A 17826-nucleotide genomic window follows, 5' to 3' on the forward strand; every position below is an offset into this window, starting at 1 on the left:
CTAACCTCCGGTTTTACTGAATACCTTACTGAATATGTTGCTTTTTTTCCTTATACTATGGGTATCTACCTGGAATTTTCTGACATCCTCCTCTCTTTTCTGCCTGGGGAACACCTCCCTTAAAGGCATGACTTATGGAGTTACTTTCCTTAAAGCTCAAAAGGAATTATTGGTTACATAATCTCTGTTCCTGCTTGCACCTCTCTTGTGGGTAGAAAGCATATCAGAGTTACTTGTTTGTATTTCTTATTCACCCAGAATTTCCTTCCAGTTGAATTATGAACTCCCTTATATTGGGGTAGTCATTCTCTAATTTTGTTCATCCCTAGAGTTTGGCACAGCGTTGGGGACGCATAAAATGAACTCAGTAGTTTGTTAATTGGTATAAAATAACGAGGCTCTTCTGTTTTTATTAGAAACAAAAAAGGATTTTAATCTTCTTACTTTGCAGACTTTTCTTTCTTTTTTGACACCAGGCATGGAATCCAGGGCCCTTAACCACTGACCACATCCCCAACCCTCTTTTTTTTTTTTTTTTTTTTTTTACTTTGAGATGAGGTCTTGCTAAGTTGCTTGGGGCCTTGCTAAGTGGCTGAGGCTGGCTTTGAATTTGGATCCTTCTGCCTCAGCCTGCTGAGCAGCTGGGATTACAGGTCTATGTAAATGTATGGGGCTTCATTTTTTTTTAATAAAATATATACTTTTTTTTTGTTCTAATTAGTTTTGCATCACAGTAGACTGCATTTTGACACTTCGTACATAAATGGTATATAATTGCTCATTCATCTGGTTGTACATGATGTGGAGTTACACTAGTCATATATTCATATATCAGATTCATGCTACTTTCTTTTCCATTTCCATCCTCCTCCCCTTCTTTTTATTTAATGAACTTCTATTCTTACCTCCCCTACTCCCATATTGTGTGTTAGCATCTGCATATTAAGAAAACACTCAGCCTTTGGTTTTTTTGGGATTGGCTTATTTCACTTAGCATGATATTCTCCAACTCCATCCATTTACTGGCAAGTGTCATAAATTCATTTTTCTTTGTAGCTGAGTAATATTCCGTTGTGTATATGTACCACATTTTCTTTATCCATTTATTTGTTGAAGGGTGCCTCAGGTGATTCTATAGTTTAGCTATTGTGAATTAAACTTCTGTAAACATTGATGTGGGTGCATCACTAGAGTATGCTGATTTTAAGGTTCCATTCTATGTTTTCTGAGGAATCTCCATATTGCTTTCCAGAGTGATTGCAACAATTTGCAGTCCCACCAGCAATGTATGAGTGTATTTTTGTCCCCACCTCCTTGCCAACATCTATTGTTACTTGTATTCTTGATTATTGCCATTCTGACTGAAGTGAGATGGAATCTCAGTGTAGTTTTGATTTGCATTTTTCAAATGCTGGAGATGTTGAACATTTTTTCATGTATTTGTTGACCGATTGTATTTCTTCTATTGCGAAGTGTCTGTTCAGTTCCTTTGCCCATTTATTGATTGGATTATTTGGTGTTTTTTTTGTTGGGTGTTCTTTATATATCCTTTATATATTAATACTCTGAGGTGCGTATTATATATTAATACTCTATTCTTCTTTCCCCATTCTTAGGCTCTGTATTAACATTTTTTATTGTTTCCTTGGCTATGAAGAAGTTTTTTTGTTTGATTCCATTCCATTTATTGATTCTTGATTATACTTCTTGTGAATTAGAAGTCTTGTTAAGGAAGTCAGTTCCTAAGCTGACATGGTGGAGATTTGGGCTTGCTTTTTCTTCTATTAGGCACAGGGTCTCTGTTCTAGTGCCTAAGTGTTTGATGCACTTTGAATTGAATTTTGTGTAGGGTGAGAGATTGGGGTTTAATTTCATTTTGCTACATATGGATTTCCAGTTTTACCAGCACCATTTATTGAAGAGGCTATCTTTTCTCCAATGTATGTTTTTGGTGCCTTTGTCTAGTATGAGGTAACTGTATTTATGTGGGTTTGTCTCTGTGTCTTCTGTTCTCTACCATTGGCATACTATCTGTTTTGGTGCCAATACCATTCTGTTAATTAATACCATTAATGTGATTAATTACATTTATTAATTTCCATATGTTGAACCAACCTTGCCTCTTCAACAGATAGTGCTAGGAGAACAGGATATCCATATGCAACAAAATGAAATTCAACCCCTGTCTGTCACCATGCACAAAACTCAACTCAAAGTGGATCAAGGACCTAGGAATTATACCAGAGACCTTGCGCCTAATAGAAGAAAAAATAGGCCCAAGTCTCCATCATGTCAGATTAGGCCCCAACTTCCTTAACAAAACTCCTAAAACAAAAGAAATAAAATCAAGAATCAATAAATAAGATGGATTCAAACTAAAAAGCTTCTTCTCAGCAAAAGAAACAATCAAGGAGGTGAATAGAGAGCCTACAGAATGGGAGCAAATTTTTAACACACGCACATAGCTAGAGCACTAATCTCCAGAATATTTAAAGAACTCAAAAATCTTAACCCCCCCAAAAAACAAATAACCCAATCAATAAATGGGCTAAGGAACTGAACAGACACTTCTCAGAACATGATATACAATCAATCAACAGATATATGAAAAAATGTTCAACATCTCTAGCAATTAGAGAAATGCAAATCAAAACTACTTTAAGATTTCATCTCACTCCAGCCAGAATGGCAGCTATTAAGAATACAAACAAGGGGCTGAGGTTGTGGCTCAGAGGTAGAGCACTTCCTTAGCATGTGTGAGGCACTGGGTTTGATCCTCAGCATCACATAAAAATAAAATATTGTGTCCATCTACAACTAAAAAAATATTTTTTTAAAAAAGAATACAAACAATAATAAGTGTTGATGAGGATTTGTGGAAAAAGGCACACTCATATATTGGTGGTGGGACAGCAAAATGGTGCATTCAATATGGAAAGCAGTATGGAGATTCCTTGGAAAACTGGGAATGGAACCACTTTTTGACCCAGCTATCTTACTTCTCAGTCTATACCCAAAAGTTGTGAATTCTTTTAGTTTTTGTTTATCATGGAAGGTTTTTATTTCATCTTTAAATCAGAAGCTTAATTTTGCTGGATATAGGATTCTTGGTTGGCATCTATTTTCTTTCAGAGCTTTGTATATGTTATTCCAGGACCTCTTAGCTTTGAGGTTCTGGGTGGCTTCATCTTTTTCTAAAATTTCTTTTTCTGACTTTTTTGTTTGCTATAGGTTCTTCAGACCAGAGGTAGTTCAGTGTTGACCTGGATACCTCCTAGAGTATTGCTAGGAGCTGGAGATCCTTGGGTTAATCTAATTAAGATTATAACAAGAGAAGTTTGAGCTACCACTAAAAATATTTGTGTATGTTGGCTGCTGAATGGTGTATTACCTTGCTACAGTTCTCTTGGAGCTAGGCGTCTAGTTTGGACCTTACTGAAAAGTGTAAGGTCATGTTTTCCATTAAACTAGTTCCCAGTATTTCACTCAGGAGATTTTTCTACTGAACTTGATTCTCTGTATTTGAGAAATTCTCTGAATTACCTTTAAATTCTACATTGAGCGCGGTTTTCTGCCTAGGATTGTTTTCACTTAAGGTGGTAATTTCTACTCTTTGTACAAATAGGTACTTATTTTTCTATTATCTTTAGAATTGTTTGCATCAAGAATTTTCCAGAACATAGTGTCTCAGATGGAAAATTTAATAGAATCACAGTTTCTGCTTAATATTTTTTTCTTTTTTCAATGTGACAAGTGAGAGTGAAGTTTGCATGGTATTGATACACATTATGGACAAATGGGAGACATGCCTTAAATTTTAAAAATTCACTATAGTATATATCTATGTTTTTACTACAAATATGTATACATACACACATGTATGTAAATTTTAATCCTGTACTTTTACTTATTAAACTTCTTGGATTATTTTTAGGATGCCTTTTCTGTAGTCATGCTATTTAATGAACATTAAAATGTAAAAAGCAATTTTCCTAAAACTGTATTCGTTTTGTCTCTCTTCTTGTCTTTTAAAATAGAGTTAGGGAAGAATTAAGGTGCCCTCTAAAAATCAAACTGTCATAGCAGGGCAGGACAGGTTTGCCTGCTTTTCCACACTTGTCATATAAAAGAAAACATTGTACTTTTATGATACTTAATATTACACGTACCTGAAACATCCAAGCTGTGTGGTATGAAATACTACTATTACATGGAAGAACTCCTGGAAAGGGACACTGACATTGGATAAGAGCAGTAAAGCTTCCCTACCCCATGTACTTAGTTATTGAAATATTTCTGGACATGTGGTAAAGGGGATACATCTTTAGTCTTTATACTAAAGTATTAGCCTCTGCCCTCAAATTAGCATTCACTTGTTTCATTCAGGAGATGTTTCTGCTTGAGTTCCATATACCCTCTGGGACCTTGCTGTTCCACACGGTGAATTTCAGAGGTGCCACATCACCATTTACCATATGGCAGTATACAAAAGAGAAATAGTAATGATATATGTACTACTTTATTCTCCATTTAAAAACTGCGGAATTTAAAATTGCAGATTTTTTAGTATTGATTTAACAGATGGAAGTTATATTTAAACTTATTAAGTGAAATAATTACTGGGTTCATTCCTTGTTCCTATCCATATAATTCAGAGTAAGAGGCCTATGCTTCAGTCTATTCTGCTCAAGCTTTCAAATTCCTTTGACAGTCTGGATGTGAAATTCAAAAGCCATTAATGTGATGTGTTAATTTTGCACTTTTTGACTTACTGCAAAAAATCTTATAGTTTCCATAGCAACGATATCCTATCCAGATTGTGTAATATTCTTTACAGTATTAAAAATAAAACTATGCAATTACATGAGCTTCTGGAGCTCTTCATTTAGGGAAACAGGGAATTGAAATATTTCTGTTGAAAAATGTGATCACTTGTGAAAAATTTGTCAGAAAGCTTTTATAATTTTGTTTTAAGAACTTATTAAACTTAATAAGAGATACCTGGTAGTTAATTTACTTGTTAAATGTATAATCTGTACATTTTAAGCATTGTGTCAGAGTATCTCAGGCATGTGTGCTGTCACACACGTACTTGGCTTTCATTATATTTGGTTACCTGCTGTTTATGGTTTTTTTGAGACTTCTGAGTGATCTGAAGAAATAGGAAGCATTATGGAGAAAAGAGAAAAAATGATCATTTAAGCTTTCCCTGATTTTTGACTTTGGTCTTTAAAACATGCCCAGACTCTCACTTTGAAAATATTAGAGATTATCCTAGTAGTTGATTATTTCCAGAATATTAAATTATTTTGATATCTCCATTCTAGTTTTTTTGTGGGGGGAGTGGCACCAGGGATTGAACTCAGGGAGGGACATTTGACCACTGAGTCACATCCCTAGCCCTATTTTGTATATTATTAGTGATGGGGTCTAACTGAGTTGCTTAGTGCCTTGCTAAATTGCTGAGGCTGGCTTTGGATTTGTGATCCTCCTGCCTCTATCTCCCGAGCCGCTGGGATTACAGACCTGTGCCACTGAGCCTGACCTCCTTTATTCTAATTTAAAAGACAATATTACTTAGTGCTTGGGGTGACTTAATTTCCTATATCTTAACACAATTGTTTTTAATTTTTGTATTATCTCCAACATATGTATAGATGCATATCTATTTCTGTATAATATAATTTGTGCATTTTCTTAGTGGTGTACGGTAGACATTTACATGTTTCTAATGACCATAGCCATCATTTTAATAATTATATCACAGACAATCCTTTTTTTTGGGGGGGGGGACTGAGATTGAACTCAGAGACTCTTAACCACTGAGTCACATCCCCAGCCATTATTTATTTTTTTATTTTGAGACAGGGTCTCAGTAAATTGCTTAGGGCCTCAGCCTCCCAAGTCACTGGGATTACAGGCATGTGCCACATGTCATGGCTGCAGTCCATCCTTTTGACATATCTGGGGTATTTTCTGTTTATCAAAATGCTGCTTATTTGCTGAATGGCATATCTTGGAAGAAAAATGTCCATGATTTTCACGTTGACTATGGGAGAAAGAAATCATAATTTTATAATTTCTTATACAATGAAATCATTTCCCCAAAACATAGGTAATTGTGATAATCTTTAAAATGCATGCAAAAATGTTTTTAAAGCATCTTAAACTGCTTTATGGGCTAGTAAACACAGTGAAATGAGGAGAATAGTTATATAGGACAAATTTGGCATTATTTTGGCATTTTAATGCATCCATTATGTCCTGATGATACCTTGCTGAGGCTCTACTCCAAAGACAAAATTTGGAGGGCGTGAATTATGCCCCTGTTATTAGAACAACCCCATATATGATCTGTAGTTCCAGCATTCAGCTGGGGTCCTTGTGTATTTTTGGTGTTAGTGTCTCAAAGATATTTTATTCACCAGCTGCTCATCTGATGTTGGTTCTATGGGTTTGTATCATCATTATTGAATTCCTAGTTACTCTGATTAACTATTAGGAATTCCGAGATCCCTAATCCTTTTTCTATTGTTTGCAAAACCAACGGTAACTACTGAGTTTCTTGTAGAGTTTCCTGAGAAATGAGATGTTGGTGGCTATGTTTTGAAGTCTTAAGGGCTTTTGGTTGGGGTCTTAGAGCTTTTGAATATCCCTTATTCTAGGTGATACTCAGTTTTCTAGGTGAGAACAGGTTCCTTGTCTTGTGAATGCTTTTTATACTATGAAATTACTTTAAATGACTCTGGGAGTTTATGTCTATCAGTTATTTTTTTAGTGAATGTTTATAACAGAATGCTTTCATAGACTTCAGATAATTAAGACGGGAGTAGAATTATCTTGCAATATGTTTGAGTTTATATTTATTCTTGTTTACTCTTGAAAACTAGTGCTGTGTTTAGTATACTATTTTGTTCAGTTTTGAATTTTGTGTTTTGGCTCTGTCTGGTATTTTCATTATGACATGAATTGCTTTTTTAATTTCTTATTTCTGTAGTTGAAATATTATCAAAAATAATAAGTGAGGAGCTGGGAATATAGCTCAGTGGGTAGAGTGCTTGCCTCACATGCACAAGGCCCTGGGTTTAGTCCCCAGCACCAAAAAAAAAGTGATGCATGGCATAGTGGCTACATATCTCCGAGAAACTACATGCATTCCTGTTGTTTTTGTAGTTACAATTTTGAGTCTGAAAGTAATATATGAAAAAATAAAAAAAATTTGTTTTTGTTCATGTGCAGAAAAGATGAAAAGGAATATGCATTGAAGCAAATCGAAGGCACAGGAATATCCATGTCGGCTTGTAGAGAGATTGCAGTAAGTGGATATAAATACAGTTGCTTATCTTATTATTGATATTGGGTGATGATTTGTTGTAATCTGAGTATAATGAATACAATACATAGTTACTTCACAGATGTTAGTTTAAGGATGTTTTATATTAAGATGAGAAAATTTGTATAAAGTTAAAATTATTTGAAAGTTGTCTTTGAACATTCTCTTAATGATATTAGGATATTATAATCTTAGAAATACTGAACAAAATAATGACTCAATTAAAATTATCTTAGAACATGATTATTTTAATTAATAACTCTCTATAGTTTTAGGATTGTTATTTTTATGTAGGGAAAGGAGTCATATTATTATATCTTATGCATTTAAAATTTTTAGGAAATATATAACTTAGTGATAGATTTTACTAGTTGCCAGAAAAGATTATCATAATAATCCTTTAAATAAAGATAGTTCCTTTTTTGTCTTACCATGACAAATTAATACCTATGCAATTGAGAAATGATTATCTCTTAACAGTACCTAACATTTGCTGGGTGCTTTTAAGTTCCTTTAATTTTCACCACAGTCCTGTGAAATAAGCACTTTTAATATCGCCCTTTTAAAAAAATTATTTTAGTTTTTTTTTTTAAATAAGTTTCTATTTCAAACCAAAGGGATTTTTTTTTAAAGAGAGAGAATTTTTTTTTTAATATTTATTTTTTAGTTCTCCGCGGACACAAATATCTTTGTTTGTATGTGGTGCTGAGGATCGAACCCTGGCCGCACGCATGCCAGACGAGCGCGCTACCGCTTGAGCCACATCCCCAGCCCTATTTTAAGTTTTGATAAACCTTTATTTTGTTTATTTATATGTGGTGCTGAGAATCAAACCTGTTGTCTCACACATGCCAGGCAAATTTGCTACCCCTGAGCCACAGCCACAGCCCTAGCCCTTAATATCCCCTTTTTACAAATCAGAAAACAGACAAAACGGTAGAAGGCATAATATGATAATACTTTATTTTAGTTCTTCAGCAGAGATTGCTAATTAGGATATTATTATGATATTACATGTTAGAAACTTTTATCTCTAAATTGTTAAATTCTTAAATATTTAATTGTTATTTAGTAATTGTTCAATAATTGTTTATATTGTTCATGTCTGTTAGAAATTTCTACCTCTAGTAACTATTACATATATTACCAATAGTTCCACATTTCTGCTTTACTCATATGGAAACACTCCTTCATCACTCTTAGTCTGGCAAGAAGTCTGCTTGAAATTAGAATTAGATGTCTGTTTGTCTAACTGGCTAAGTTAGTAGTGAGTCTTAGTCTCCTTATCTGTGAAGGGAACTATGAATTCCTTCCAAATCATAAATTTTTAAATTAAATGAATAAATAGAACTTTAAAAATTCCATTAGTTATCCATGATGCTAAGTTTGCTTTACAGTATAAGTTTATTGTTGGAAACTTTCAGTTTGGTGGTTTTTCATTACTTCTGAAGCGATTTTATTATGTCCTACCAGAATAAGTATTTGATAAGTGATTTGTTGTTCCTTAAAATTCTTACACATTATCATATCAACAATATAAATATCATTGGTGTGTTATTTTTCTGTGTTAGAGTACTATATAATTTAGAAAAGCATTTTTTAGCCTTTCCTTCCATGAGTCAGTTTGGTAAATAGCTGGAATTTAATGTATTGATTAATGGGAAATGAAAACTCAGTTGTAGATGTTCTTTTTTTTTTTTTTTTTGGTTGTTGGTGCTAGGGATTGAACCCAGGGCCTTGGGCCTTGTGCATGTGAGGCAAGCATTCTACCAACTGAGCTATCCCCAGCCCTGGAGATGTCCTTTTTGAACAGATACTTCTGTGTGCTGAGGAATCCATAGGTGTTTATATCTTAATGTAAATTTGGAGGTTATAGAGAAACTAAACTATTAAAGTCATTCACAGCCTTCATATTTTTATTGAGAGCTTGCCTAATAGAACTTTATAAAGTATGTAGTTTCTATATTAAAGAATTTTATCACCACTTGAAATATTTAGTCCCAGTGTGATAGGAATTTTGACAAAATTTTATTTAGTACATTGCTATGCATGTACATCTTATATATTCAGTACACTAACACAGTTATTTGTTTTATACATACTTCCTTTTTTGGGGGGGGTTGGCTTTCATGTCTCTGTGACCAAAATAACTGACAAGAAAAGCTTAGAGGAGGAACAGTTTATTTGGGACTCACAGTTTCAGAGGTCTCAGTCCAGAGATGGCTGTTTTCATTGTTCTGGGTGTAAGGTGAGAGCACATTGTGGATTAAGGGCCTGGAGGTGGTGCCAGGAAGCAGAGAGAAAAGGAGGAGAAATGGCCATAGGGAGAATGCCTGGAATGTCCGAAGTCCTGAAAGTCTCCTCTTGGTATTTATAGAGCAGGTGTACTAGAAATAAATTATGTTTTTATTTTATTTTCATGTTGGGATGTATTTCTTTATTCTTTATCCTTACCTAGAACTCCTTCATGTTTGGAGTGTATTTTTTTTTTTTTGAACTGTCAACCCACTGTCTTCAGGACAGTGATTTCTGATGACAAATCAACTGTTAATATGAGAATTTCTTATACATGAGGAGATTTTTCCTTGCCAATTTTAAGATTAATAATGAAAAATTAAATACTGTAAGAGTTTGCGGGTAGAGTTTGTTGTTTTCTTAGGATTCTGGGAACTGATACAATAAAATGCATAGGGAGGAATAATGTGGCAGCGTTTTTCATTTCCCAAGAGCTAAAAGAGAATCAGGAAGCAAATGGAATAATCAGTCTTGTGTTATGGTGTTTCTGTCAGCCTTACTATATGTTAGGTCATGAGTCTCTTGAAACGTGTGTGTGTGTGTAGTTGTAGTATATTTTTGTAGTATATTCAATCTGTGTTTCCTATGAGAAGACTAAGTGGTAAGAGTTTATATTTTCAGTAGGTGATGTAAATACTTATTGCCATCATTATTGGAAAAGAGGTGGGCCATGTAGATTTATGGGGTTTAGTATAAAGGTGACAAAAGTGAGAAGGAACAATTTGAAAGAGACACTGGCTGTACTCATCAATTGTGTGTGTGTGTGTGTGTGTGTGTGTGTTTTATGGTGAGGGAAGATGGGATGGTGTGTAACCCACTCATGGATGTAGCTGAAAACTTTCTCTCTTTCCCCACTTTTTGGGAATAGACTAGTTGGCTGTTGGTAGTGACTTTAGGCACCCGTGTGTGGTTGCTGCAACTCCCTTGCTTATAAAGAATTGGTGAGTTATTATTGAAGAGTTGGCTTTCTGCTGTGTTAGTGTACTTCCATACTAAGGAAAATCAGTGGAGTTCTCCTAAAAATTATCAACTTTATATTCTTGCTCTAAGCAATTAGATTTAATTGGCTATCAATTCGCTGAATTTAGTTTATTTTTTCTTGAGTAACATTGAAGCAAAATTGCAATAGTTACATAAATACAGAGTGAAAGACTAAATATAAATCTGATACTGTTTATGTGAAGAGCTTAACTTAGAACCTGAGCATAAATGTGCAATAAATGGTTGTTGTTACTATTATTTTTTGTAAATTTTTTTTTTAGTTGTAGGTGGACACAGTACTTTTATTAATTTATTTATGTGGTGGTGAGGATCAAACCCAATGCCTTACACATGCAAGGTGAGAACTCTACCACTGAGCCACAACCCCAGCCCCTGTTGTTACTATTATTATTGGTAATAATCTTTTCCTAGTTAAACTCTAATTAAACAAAATTTTTATCTGAATGTGCTTCTCCTGTGGTCAAAGTAAATCAGTTTTAAGACTATATATTTGTTACTGGGGATTGAATTCGGGCACTCAACCACTAAGCCACATCCCCAGCCCTATTTTGTATTTTATTTAGAGACAGGGTCTCACTGAGTTGCTTATTGCCTCGCCATTGCTGAGTCTGGCTTTGAACCCATGATCCTCCTGTCTCAGCCTCCCTAGCAGCTGGGAATTACAGGTGTGCGCCACTGCACCTGGCAAGACTATAAATTTAATTAAGTTTAAAGTATTTTTTTTTATTATAGCATTGTAGTTATACATAGTCGTTGGGTTCCTTTTGACAAAATCATACATGCAAGGAATTTTATTTCAATCCCCATCTTCCCTTTTCCTGTTCTTCTCCCTCCCTCTATTTTCCTTCTTCTACTCTATTGATCTTCCTTTCACTCCTTTATTTATTTACATATTTTTGATTGGTATTTTCTACATATATGTGAAGTTGAAATTCCCTTGGTAACATTTATATGTGTGAATAACATGATTTTGTTAAATTCATTCCATATTTTTTCCCATTCATGTCCTTCCTCTTTCCTCCACCTTCTTCTCTACTTTCTATACCACTGATCTTCTCTATATACTTATGATATTTGATCCCACCTCTCCCCACTGCTTCCTTCTTCCCTTATTTTGCTCTGGTGTCCACATATAAGAGAACACATTTGACCCTTGATTTTGTGAGTCTGACTTATTTCAGTTAGCATGATATTCTCCCATTTTCATCTGTTTACCAACAAGTGCCATTATTTCACTTTTCTTTATGGCTGAATAAAACTCCATTGTGTGTATATACCACATTTACTTAGTCTGTTCATCTATTGGTCTATTCATTTATTTTTTTAAAATGTATTCTTATAGAAGATACTAAGCTATGAAATTTAACATAAACTGGTAACCCTAGAGACATTGAAATGGGAACAAAATCATTTTTTTAAAAAAAGAAATATGTCTTTGGTTTCAGATTGTAAAGTGGGAAATAACTTGGATTTGGATTCATGTAGACTTGGGGCTCTATTTGGACTCCATCATTACTCCTGCACTCTTAGACAAGTTGTTACTAGTTCCAGGACCTATTTTCTAGGTAGCTATAGAGATGAAGATTTTAAAGGGGAATTGTATACATCTTGATTTACTTGCAGGGTTGGCATTACCAAGAAAGTAGACCTTATAGTAGTGTACAGATTGATCAGATTCTCAGAACTCCATGAGCTTCATTTTCCTTGCTAATGTTCCAAGTCATTCTTAGCCTATAACCAGAATATTAGCTCAATCTCATGAAATGTTTTGACAAAGCAGTTCTTTCTAAACATGTTCAAGAGCCTTATAAATTGTACTCTGTAAACAGGTACAAATATTATGTGTCAAAATTTACAAATATGCAAACTCTTCCCAGAAAATCTTAAATAAACCAGTGACTTATCATGGTTATCTTGGGCTTTATATTCCTGACATGTGGATACATATCCCCATAATACATGTCCTATAGGTTAAGAAGACAAGCACTACTTTAGGTAACCCCAGCATTCTCTTTCCACACTTCAGGGGTATACCTGAGACAATACCATTCTTGATTCTGAAGCAGCCAGCAGTACTTCTGAGTGTTTTACAACTCTATAAAATGTTCTGCACTGGAGGAGCAGGATGGATGGTTTGAGGAGGAGATTACTTGTATAGATTTTTCTGATCTGGGGACCTGTTGTCATATAAATGCTGCTGGAAATTCTTGTTTTGTCAAACAGGATGACTTCTGTCTTGGCTGTTGTCCAGTACTCCTATCCTTAGTAGAGGAAGAGATAAAATAAAAAGTGGTATGCATAGAAAAGAAAAAAAGGGGGATCCTATAAGTGCTTAGGAGGGAGGACTGCCTGTGTCATCGGAGTCTGACTTGTGTATATTTTAGCAGTATATATTACATCTAACCCCCTGGGTTGCAATGTGGATAGTTTCTACTTTTATTTCAGGTTTGTTCTTTAAACCACTTATTCTGATTACTTGGGTTTAGATTTAACTATCTTTCTATGTACAATATCTTTCTTCATTGTTGTTTTTTGATTTAATAAGAATTATTAATCCCATATGTCAATTCTGAGTATAACTTATCTAATTTCTGAACCCAAGTTTCTTTATGTTTGACATGGGATAATAGTACCTAGCCTCACAGTATTGTAGTAAGGATAAGTTAAAGTACATAAACCTTTTGGCTCCTAATCAGCTCTCAGTGAAGGTTAGTTTTTTCCTCCTTTCTTTTTAAAAAATTTATTTTTATTTATTTTTATGTGGTGCTGAAGATCGAACCCAGTGCCTCACCTGTGTAAGGTAAACACTTTGCCACCGAGCTACAACCCCAGCCCCTCCTCCTTTCTTTTAAGTTGAATTTGTTAGTAGGATAGAAAGATAAATTGAGGATGGGTTTAGATGAAATCAGTACTAAAAAGAGGTCTGCTAAATACTTCTTTTAAACATTCAATACTTTGTTGTCTTTGCTAAGTTATCCCCCCCACACACACATAATGATGGGATTTGTTACATATCCGTACATGCACACAATATAACAGTATAATTTGACCAATATCACTTCCCAGCACTTCCCTCTTCTATCTTCTCTGCTAAATTATTTTTAAAATGTGCTGTAGCAGAAAGTACATTTGTTTCCTCCAAATATATCAGTAGATTAGCAGAGATTATGAGTTTTTTTTAAACACTTGCTGAGGCAATATAGAACATTATTTTCAGAAATATTGAAGTTGTTTTAAGCCAGTTTTTGAAACATGCAGTGCGTTCTCCCTCAGGAAACTTGGATATAAATGGTACCCAGGTTATCAGTTTGCCCAAGCTATTATGATCTGAATGCAGGGTAGTATCTCTACTTTTTTTATTTGCTAATAATTGCCTTGTGGCATAATGTAGTCTGTTTTAGAGAAGGATTCATGTGATGCTGAGAGGAAAGTGTATTTACTCATTGATGAATGATATTCAATTTAAGTCTGATAATTCACTCAGGTGACTAAGTTTTGGTTGTTTCATATTATAGTTTGTTGTAAGGACCACTTGTAACTTGTTTCTATGGTGAAGTGCATTATTTATCTCTAATTTTAAAATTTTTATTTCTTTATTTGGTGTGGCAGTTGAATTCAGGGCTTTGAACATGCTAAGCATATGCTATGCCACTGAGCTACAACCTCAAATGGGAAATTGGTATTTAGAATTATTGTCTTTTTATTTTCTTAATTATTATTATTTTTAGTTGTAGGTGAACACAATATCTTTCTTTTCTTCTTATGTAGTGCTGAGGATTGAACCTAGTGTAAGGCAAGCACTCTACCACTAGCTGCAACTTCAGCCCCCCCCCCTTTTTTTTTTTTTTGAGACAGGTTCTCATAGGTTGCTTACAGCCTTGCTAAGTTGCCAAGGCTGGCTTTGAACCTGTGATCCTCCTGTGACAGCCTCTCAAGCTGCTGAGATAATAGGTGTGTGCCATAAAACCTGGCACCTTGTCATAGTTTTAGAAATGGTTCTACAGATTCAGCAGGTCCAGGTCACTAGCTGGTGTCTGAGGTATTGGACACTAGAATAGAGATTGGAAAAATTAGTCAAAGCATTAGGGTTTTTTTTTTTTTTTTTTTTTTTTTTTTTTTTTTTGCATTAGGGGTTTTTATAGCAACCAGGAGTGAGAGAGATTTAAAAAAAATTTTTTTTTTTTAATCCAAGTAGTGAGGATTGGGAGCTATGACTTTGCAAGAAAAAAAGATGAGGGAGGGGATAATGAAGCACCTAGGAAGGCTCAGTGACCAGCAAGTAGAGTTTTATGTGTAATCAGAAATGAAGGTATGTACCTAGTCAATAGCTATTTTAAGTCAGTGAAGAGAGCTATTAGATAAGGTAATGTCAAGTGATATGGTTGATAAATCCAGGGAGTACAGAACATTATTTTCAGAAATATGGAAGTTGTTTTAAGGTGTTGGAGTGGCTTTTATTTTTATTTTATCATTGATTTCTAATTTCATTTCATTATGATCTGAATGCAGGGTAGTATCTCTACTTTTTTTGTATTTGCTAAGAGTTGCCTTGTGGCATAATAGGTGGTCTGTTTTAGAGAAGGATCCTTGTGATACTGAGAGGAAAGTGTATTTACTCAGTGATGGATGAAATATTCTATATAAGTCTGTTAAGTCTAAGTTATTGACGTATTATTGAGTTGTGTAGTTTCTTTGTTTAGCTTTGTTTGGAAGATCTGTTCAGTGGTGAAAGAGGTGTGTTAAAGTCACCCAGAATTATTGTGTTGTGGTCTGTTTGACTCTTGAACTTGAGAAGAGTTGTTTGATGAACATAGATGCTCTGTTGTTTGGGGCATATATATTTATAATTGTTAAGTCTTGTTGATGTATGGTTCCCTTAAGCAGTATGTAATGTCCTTTTTTATCCCATTTGATTAACTTTGGCTTGAAGTGTCCTTTATCTGATATAGGGATAGAAACCCCTGCTTGTTTCTGCATCCACGTGAGTAGCATGTTTTTCCCCAACTTTTTACCTTCAGTCTGTATATGTCTTTTGCTATGAGATGAGTTTTTTGAAGTATTTTGTTGGGTCTATTTAAAAATTCAAATTGCCAATCTATATCTTTTGATTGGTGAGTTTAAACCATTAACATTCAGGGTTATTATTGAGACATGATTTGTATTCCTGGTCATTTTTGTTTGTTTTTGGTAATTTAACTTGACTTGGTTTCTCCATTGATTGGTTTTTCCTTTGGTGTAATACCTCCCTTTGCTGATTTTCATTTCCTCTTCATGGAATATTTTGCTGAGGATGTTCTGCAGTGCAGACTTTCTGTTAACTTTTGTTTGTCCTGAAAGGTTTTTATTTTGTCATCAAATCTAAAGCTAAAGTTTGTTGGATATAAGATTCTTGGTTGGCATCCATTTTCTTTCAGAGCTTGGTATATATTGTTACAGGATCTTCTAGCTTTCAGAGTCTGGGTTGAAAAGTCTGCAGAGATCCTAATTGGTTTCTCCCTCTATGTAATCTGATTCTTTTCTCTTGTGGCTTTTAAAATTCTCTCCTTATTCTCTGTGCTAGGCATTTTCATTGTAATGTGGTTTGGTGTAGATCTGTTGTGATTTTGTACATTTGGTGTCCTGTAAGTCTCTTGTATTTGATTTTCCAATTCATTCTTCAGGTTTGGAGAATTTTCTGATAAGATTTCATTGAATAGATTGTTCATGCCTTTGATTTGTAACTATGTCTTCCTCTATCCCAATAATTTTTAAATTTGTTCTTTTTAATTCTTGAATGTTTTGCTTAAGGTTTCTTACATCTTCATTGTGTGGTCAACTTTATTTTCAAGATTATATATTTTATCTTCATTATCTGAGGTCCTGTTTTCTAAGTGATCTAATCTGTTAAGTTTTTTATTTGGTTTATTGTTTCATCTCAAGGATTTCTATTTTTTTTTTCAGAACCTCTATCTCCATATTGAAATAATCTTTAGCTTCTTGTATTTGCTTATAGCTCTTTATCCAAATGATTTTTTGCTGTCTGTATTTTCTCTCTTATATCATCCTTTAATTCACAGAACATTTTAATTATGTACATCCTGAATTCCTTCTCTGTCATTGCTTCTGCTCTGCTGGCCATGAATTCTAATAATGTAGTATCTTGGTTTCTATGGGGGCACTTTCTTCCCTTGTATTTTCATGTTGTTTGTGCATCTTCCTTTCTAGCACTGTGGATCCGAGGTATTACAGTTTTTACCCTATAGGCTTATAGTGTCCCTGCAGGGTTCCAATACCTCTCCTTTAAGGGGGAGAACAATATTAACAGATCCTAATAAAAACAATATGCAACCTTAAACCAAATAGCTCCTATTAAGATGTTTGCGGTTTTGTGACAATATACATATATGTTGTCACAAATATACAATATACATATATGTTGAGTTCAGTTATTATTTACAATATAAAAGTAGGTTTTCAAAAGGGTCTACAGTTTCTGATGGTGGACAAAGAGAGAACCGGGGGTAGGGTGTAGGATGAGATGTTAAGGAGGTAGGAAGTGAGGATATAGAATTATTAGATTTTAGGAAGCTTGAAAGAAGAATCTAAAGAAGTTGGCTAGTAGCAGGAGAAAAGAGAGAAAGTAATTTTGGGGAGACAAGTAGGTGGGAAGATTCAGAGAGAGAGAGAGAGAGAGAGAACAAAAACAAACAACATAAAAATTTAAAAAAATTAAAAAATGTAAAAATAGGAGATAAAAAAATATACAACACAACTGTAATATACTATTCAGACATCCCTGTCCTCAGCAGTCAAATTCATGAAAAGTACTTGGTTTCACAAATGTTGGGGATGTGAGGGTGGGAAAAGAGAAAAAAAAATCTCAAATGAAAATACAAGAATTGATTTTGTTGGAGTTCAGTACCTTTCCTGCTCCCTTCTCATCCAATAGGTTGTCTGTTGTTTGCTGGTATCTGCATGCTCAGGATAGTGAGGTTATTATGCTGGAGGGTTGGTCTTGGGGGTGGAGCTCCTGGAGGTAGGATATAGCACTTGCTGGTTCCTGATGGGAGACTACACCCCAAGGATCTCCTTTGGTGCCTGCTTGTGTGATGTGGGCACCTGGTCTTATATCACCTGAAGACCTCACAATTCCTGGTCTTAAACTATATCTCACTCAACCCCCTCCCTTTCTACTTCCCAATCAAGAACCTGTCTCT

The 17826-nt window shown here is 34.6% G+C and overlaps 1 protein-coding gene across 1 annotated transcript in view; it reads left to right on the forward strand.

Annotated features, from left to right (window-relative positions):
* Cdk19 (cyclin dependent kinase 19) overlaps positions 1 to 17826 on the forward strand; it is a 157178-nt gene that overhangs the window by 48608 nt on the left and 90744 nt on the right. Inside the window, exon 2 of the mRNA XM_026389656.2 lies at positions 7240 to 7315. Within this exon, the coding sequence (XP_026245441.1) occupies positions 7240 to 7315 (76 nt within the window). The remainder of the gene's footprint in view (positions 1 to 7239; positions 7316 to 17826) is intronic.

Source organism: Urocitellus parryii, chromosome 8 (genome assembly GCF_045843805.1).
Source record: "Urocitellus parryii isolate mUroPar1 chromosome 8, mUroPar1.hap1, whole genome shotgun sequence".
Lineage (NCBI taxonomy): Eukaryota > Metazoa > Chordata > Mammalia > Rodentia > Sciuridae > Urocitellus > Urocitellus parryii.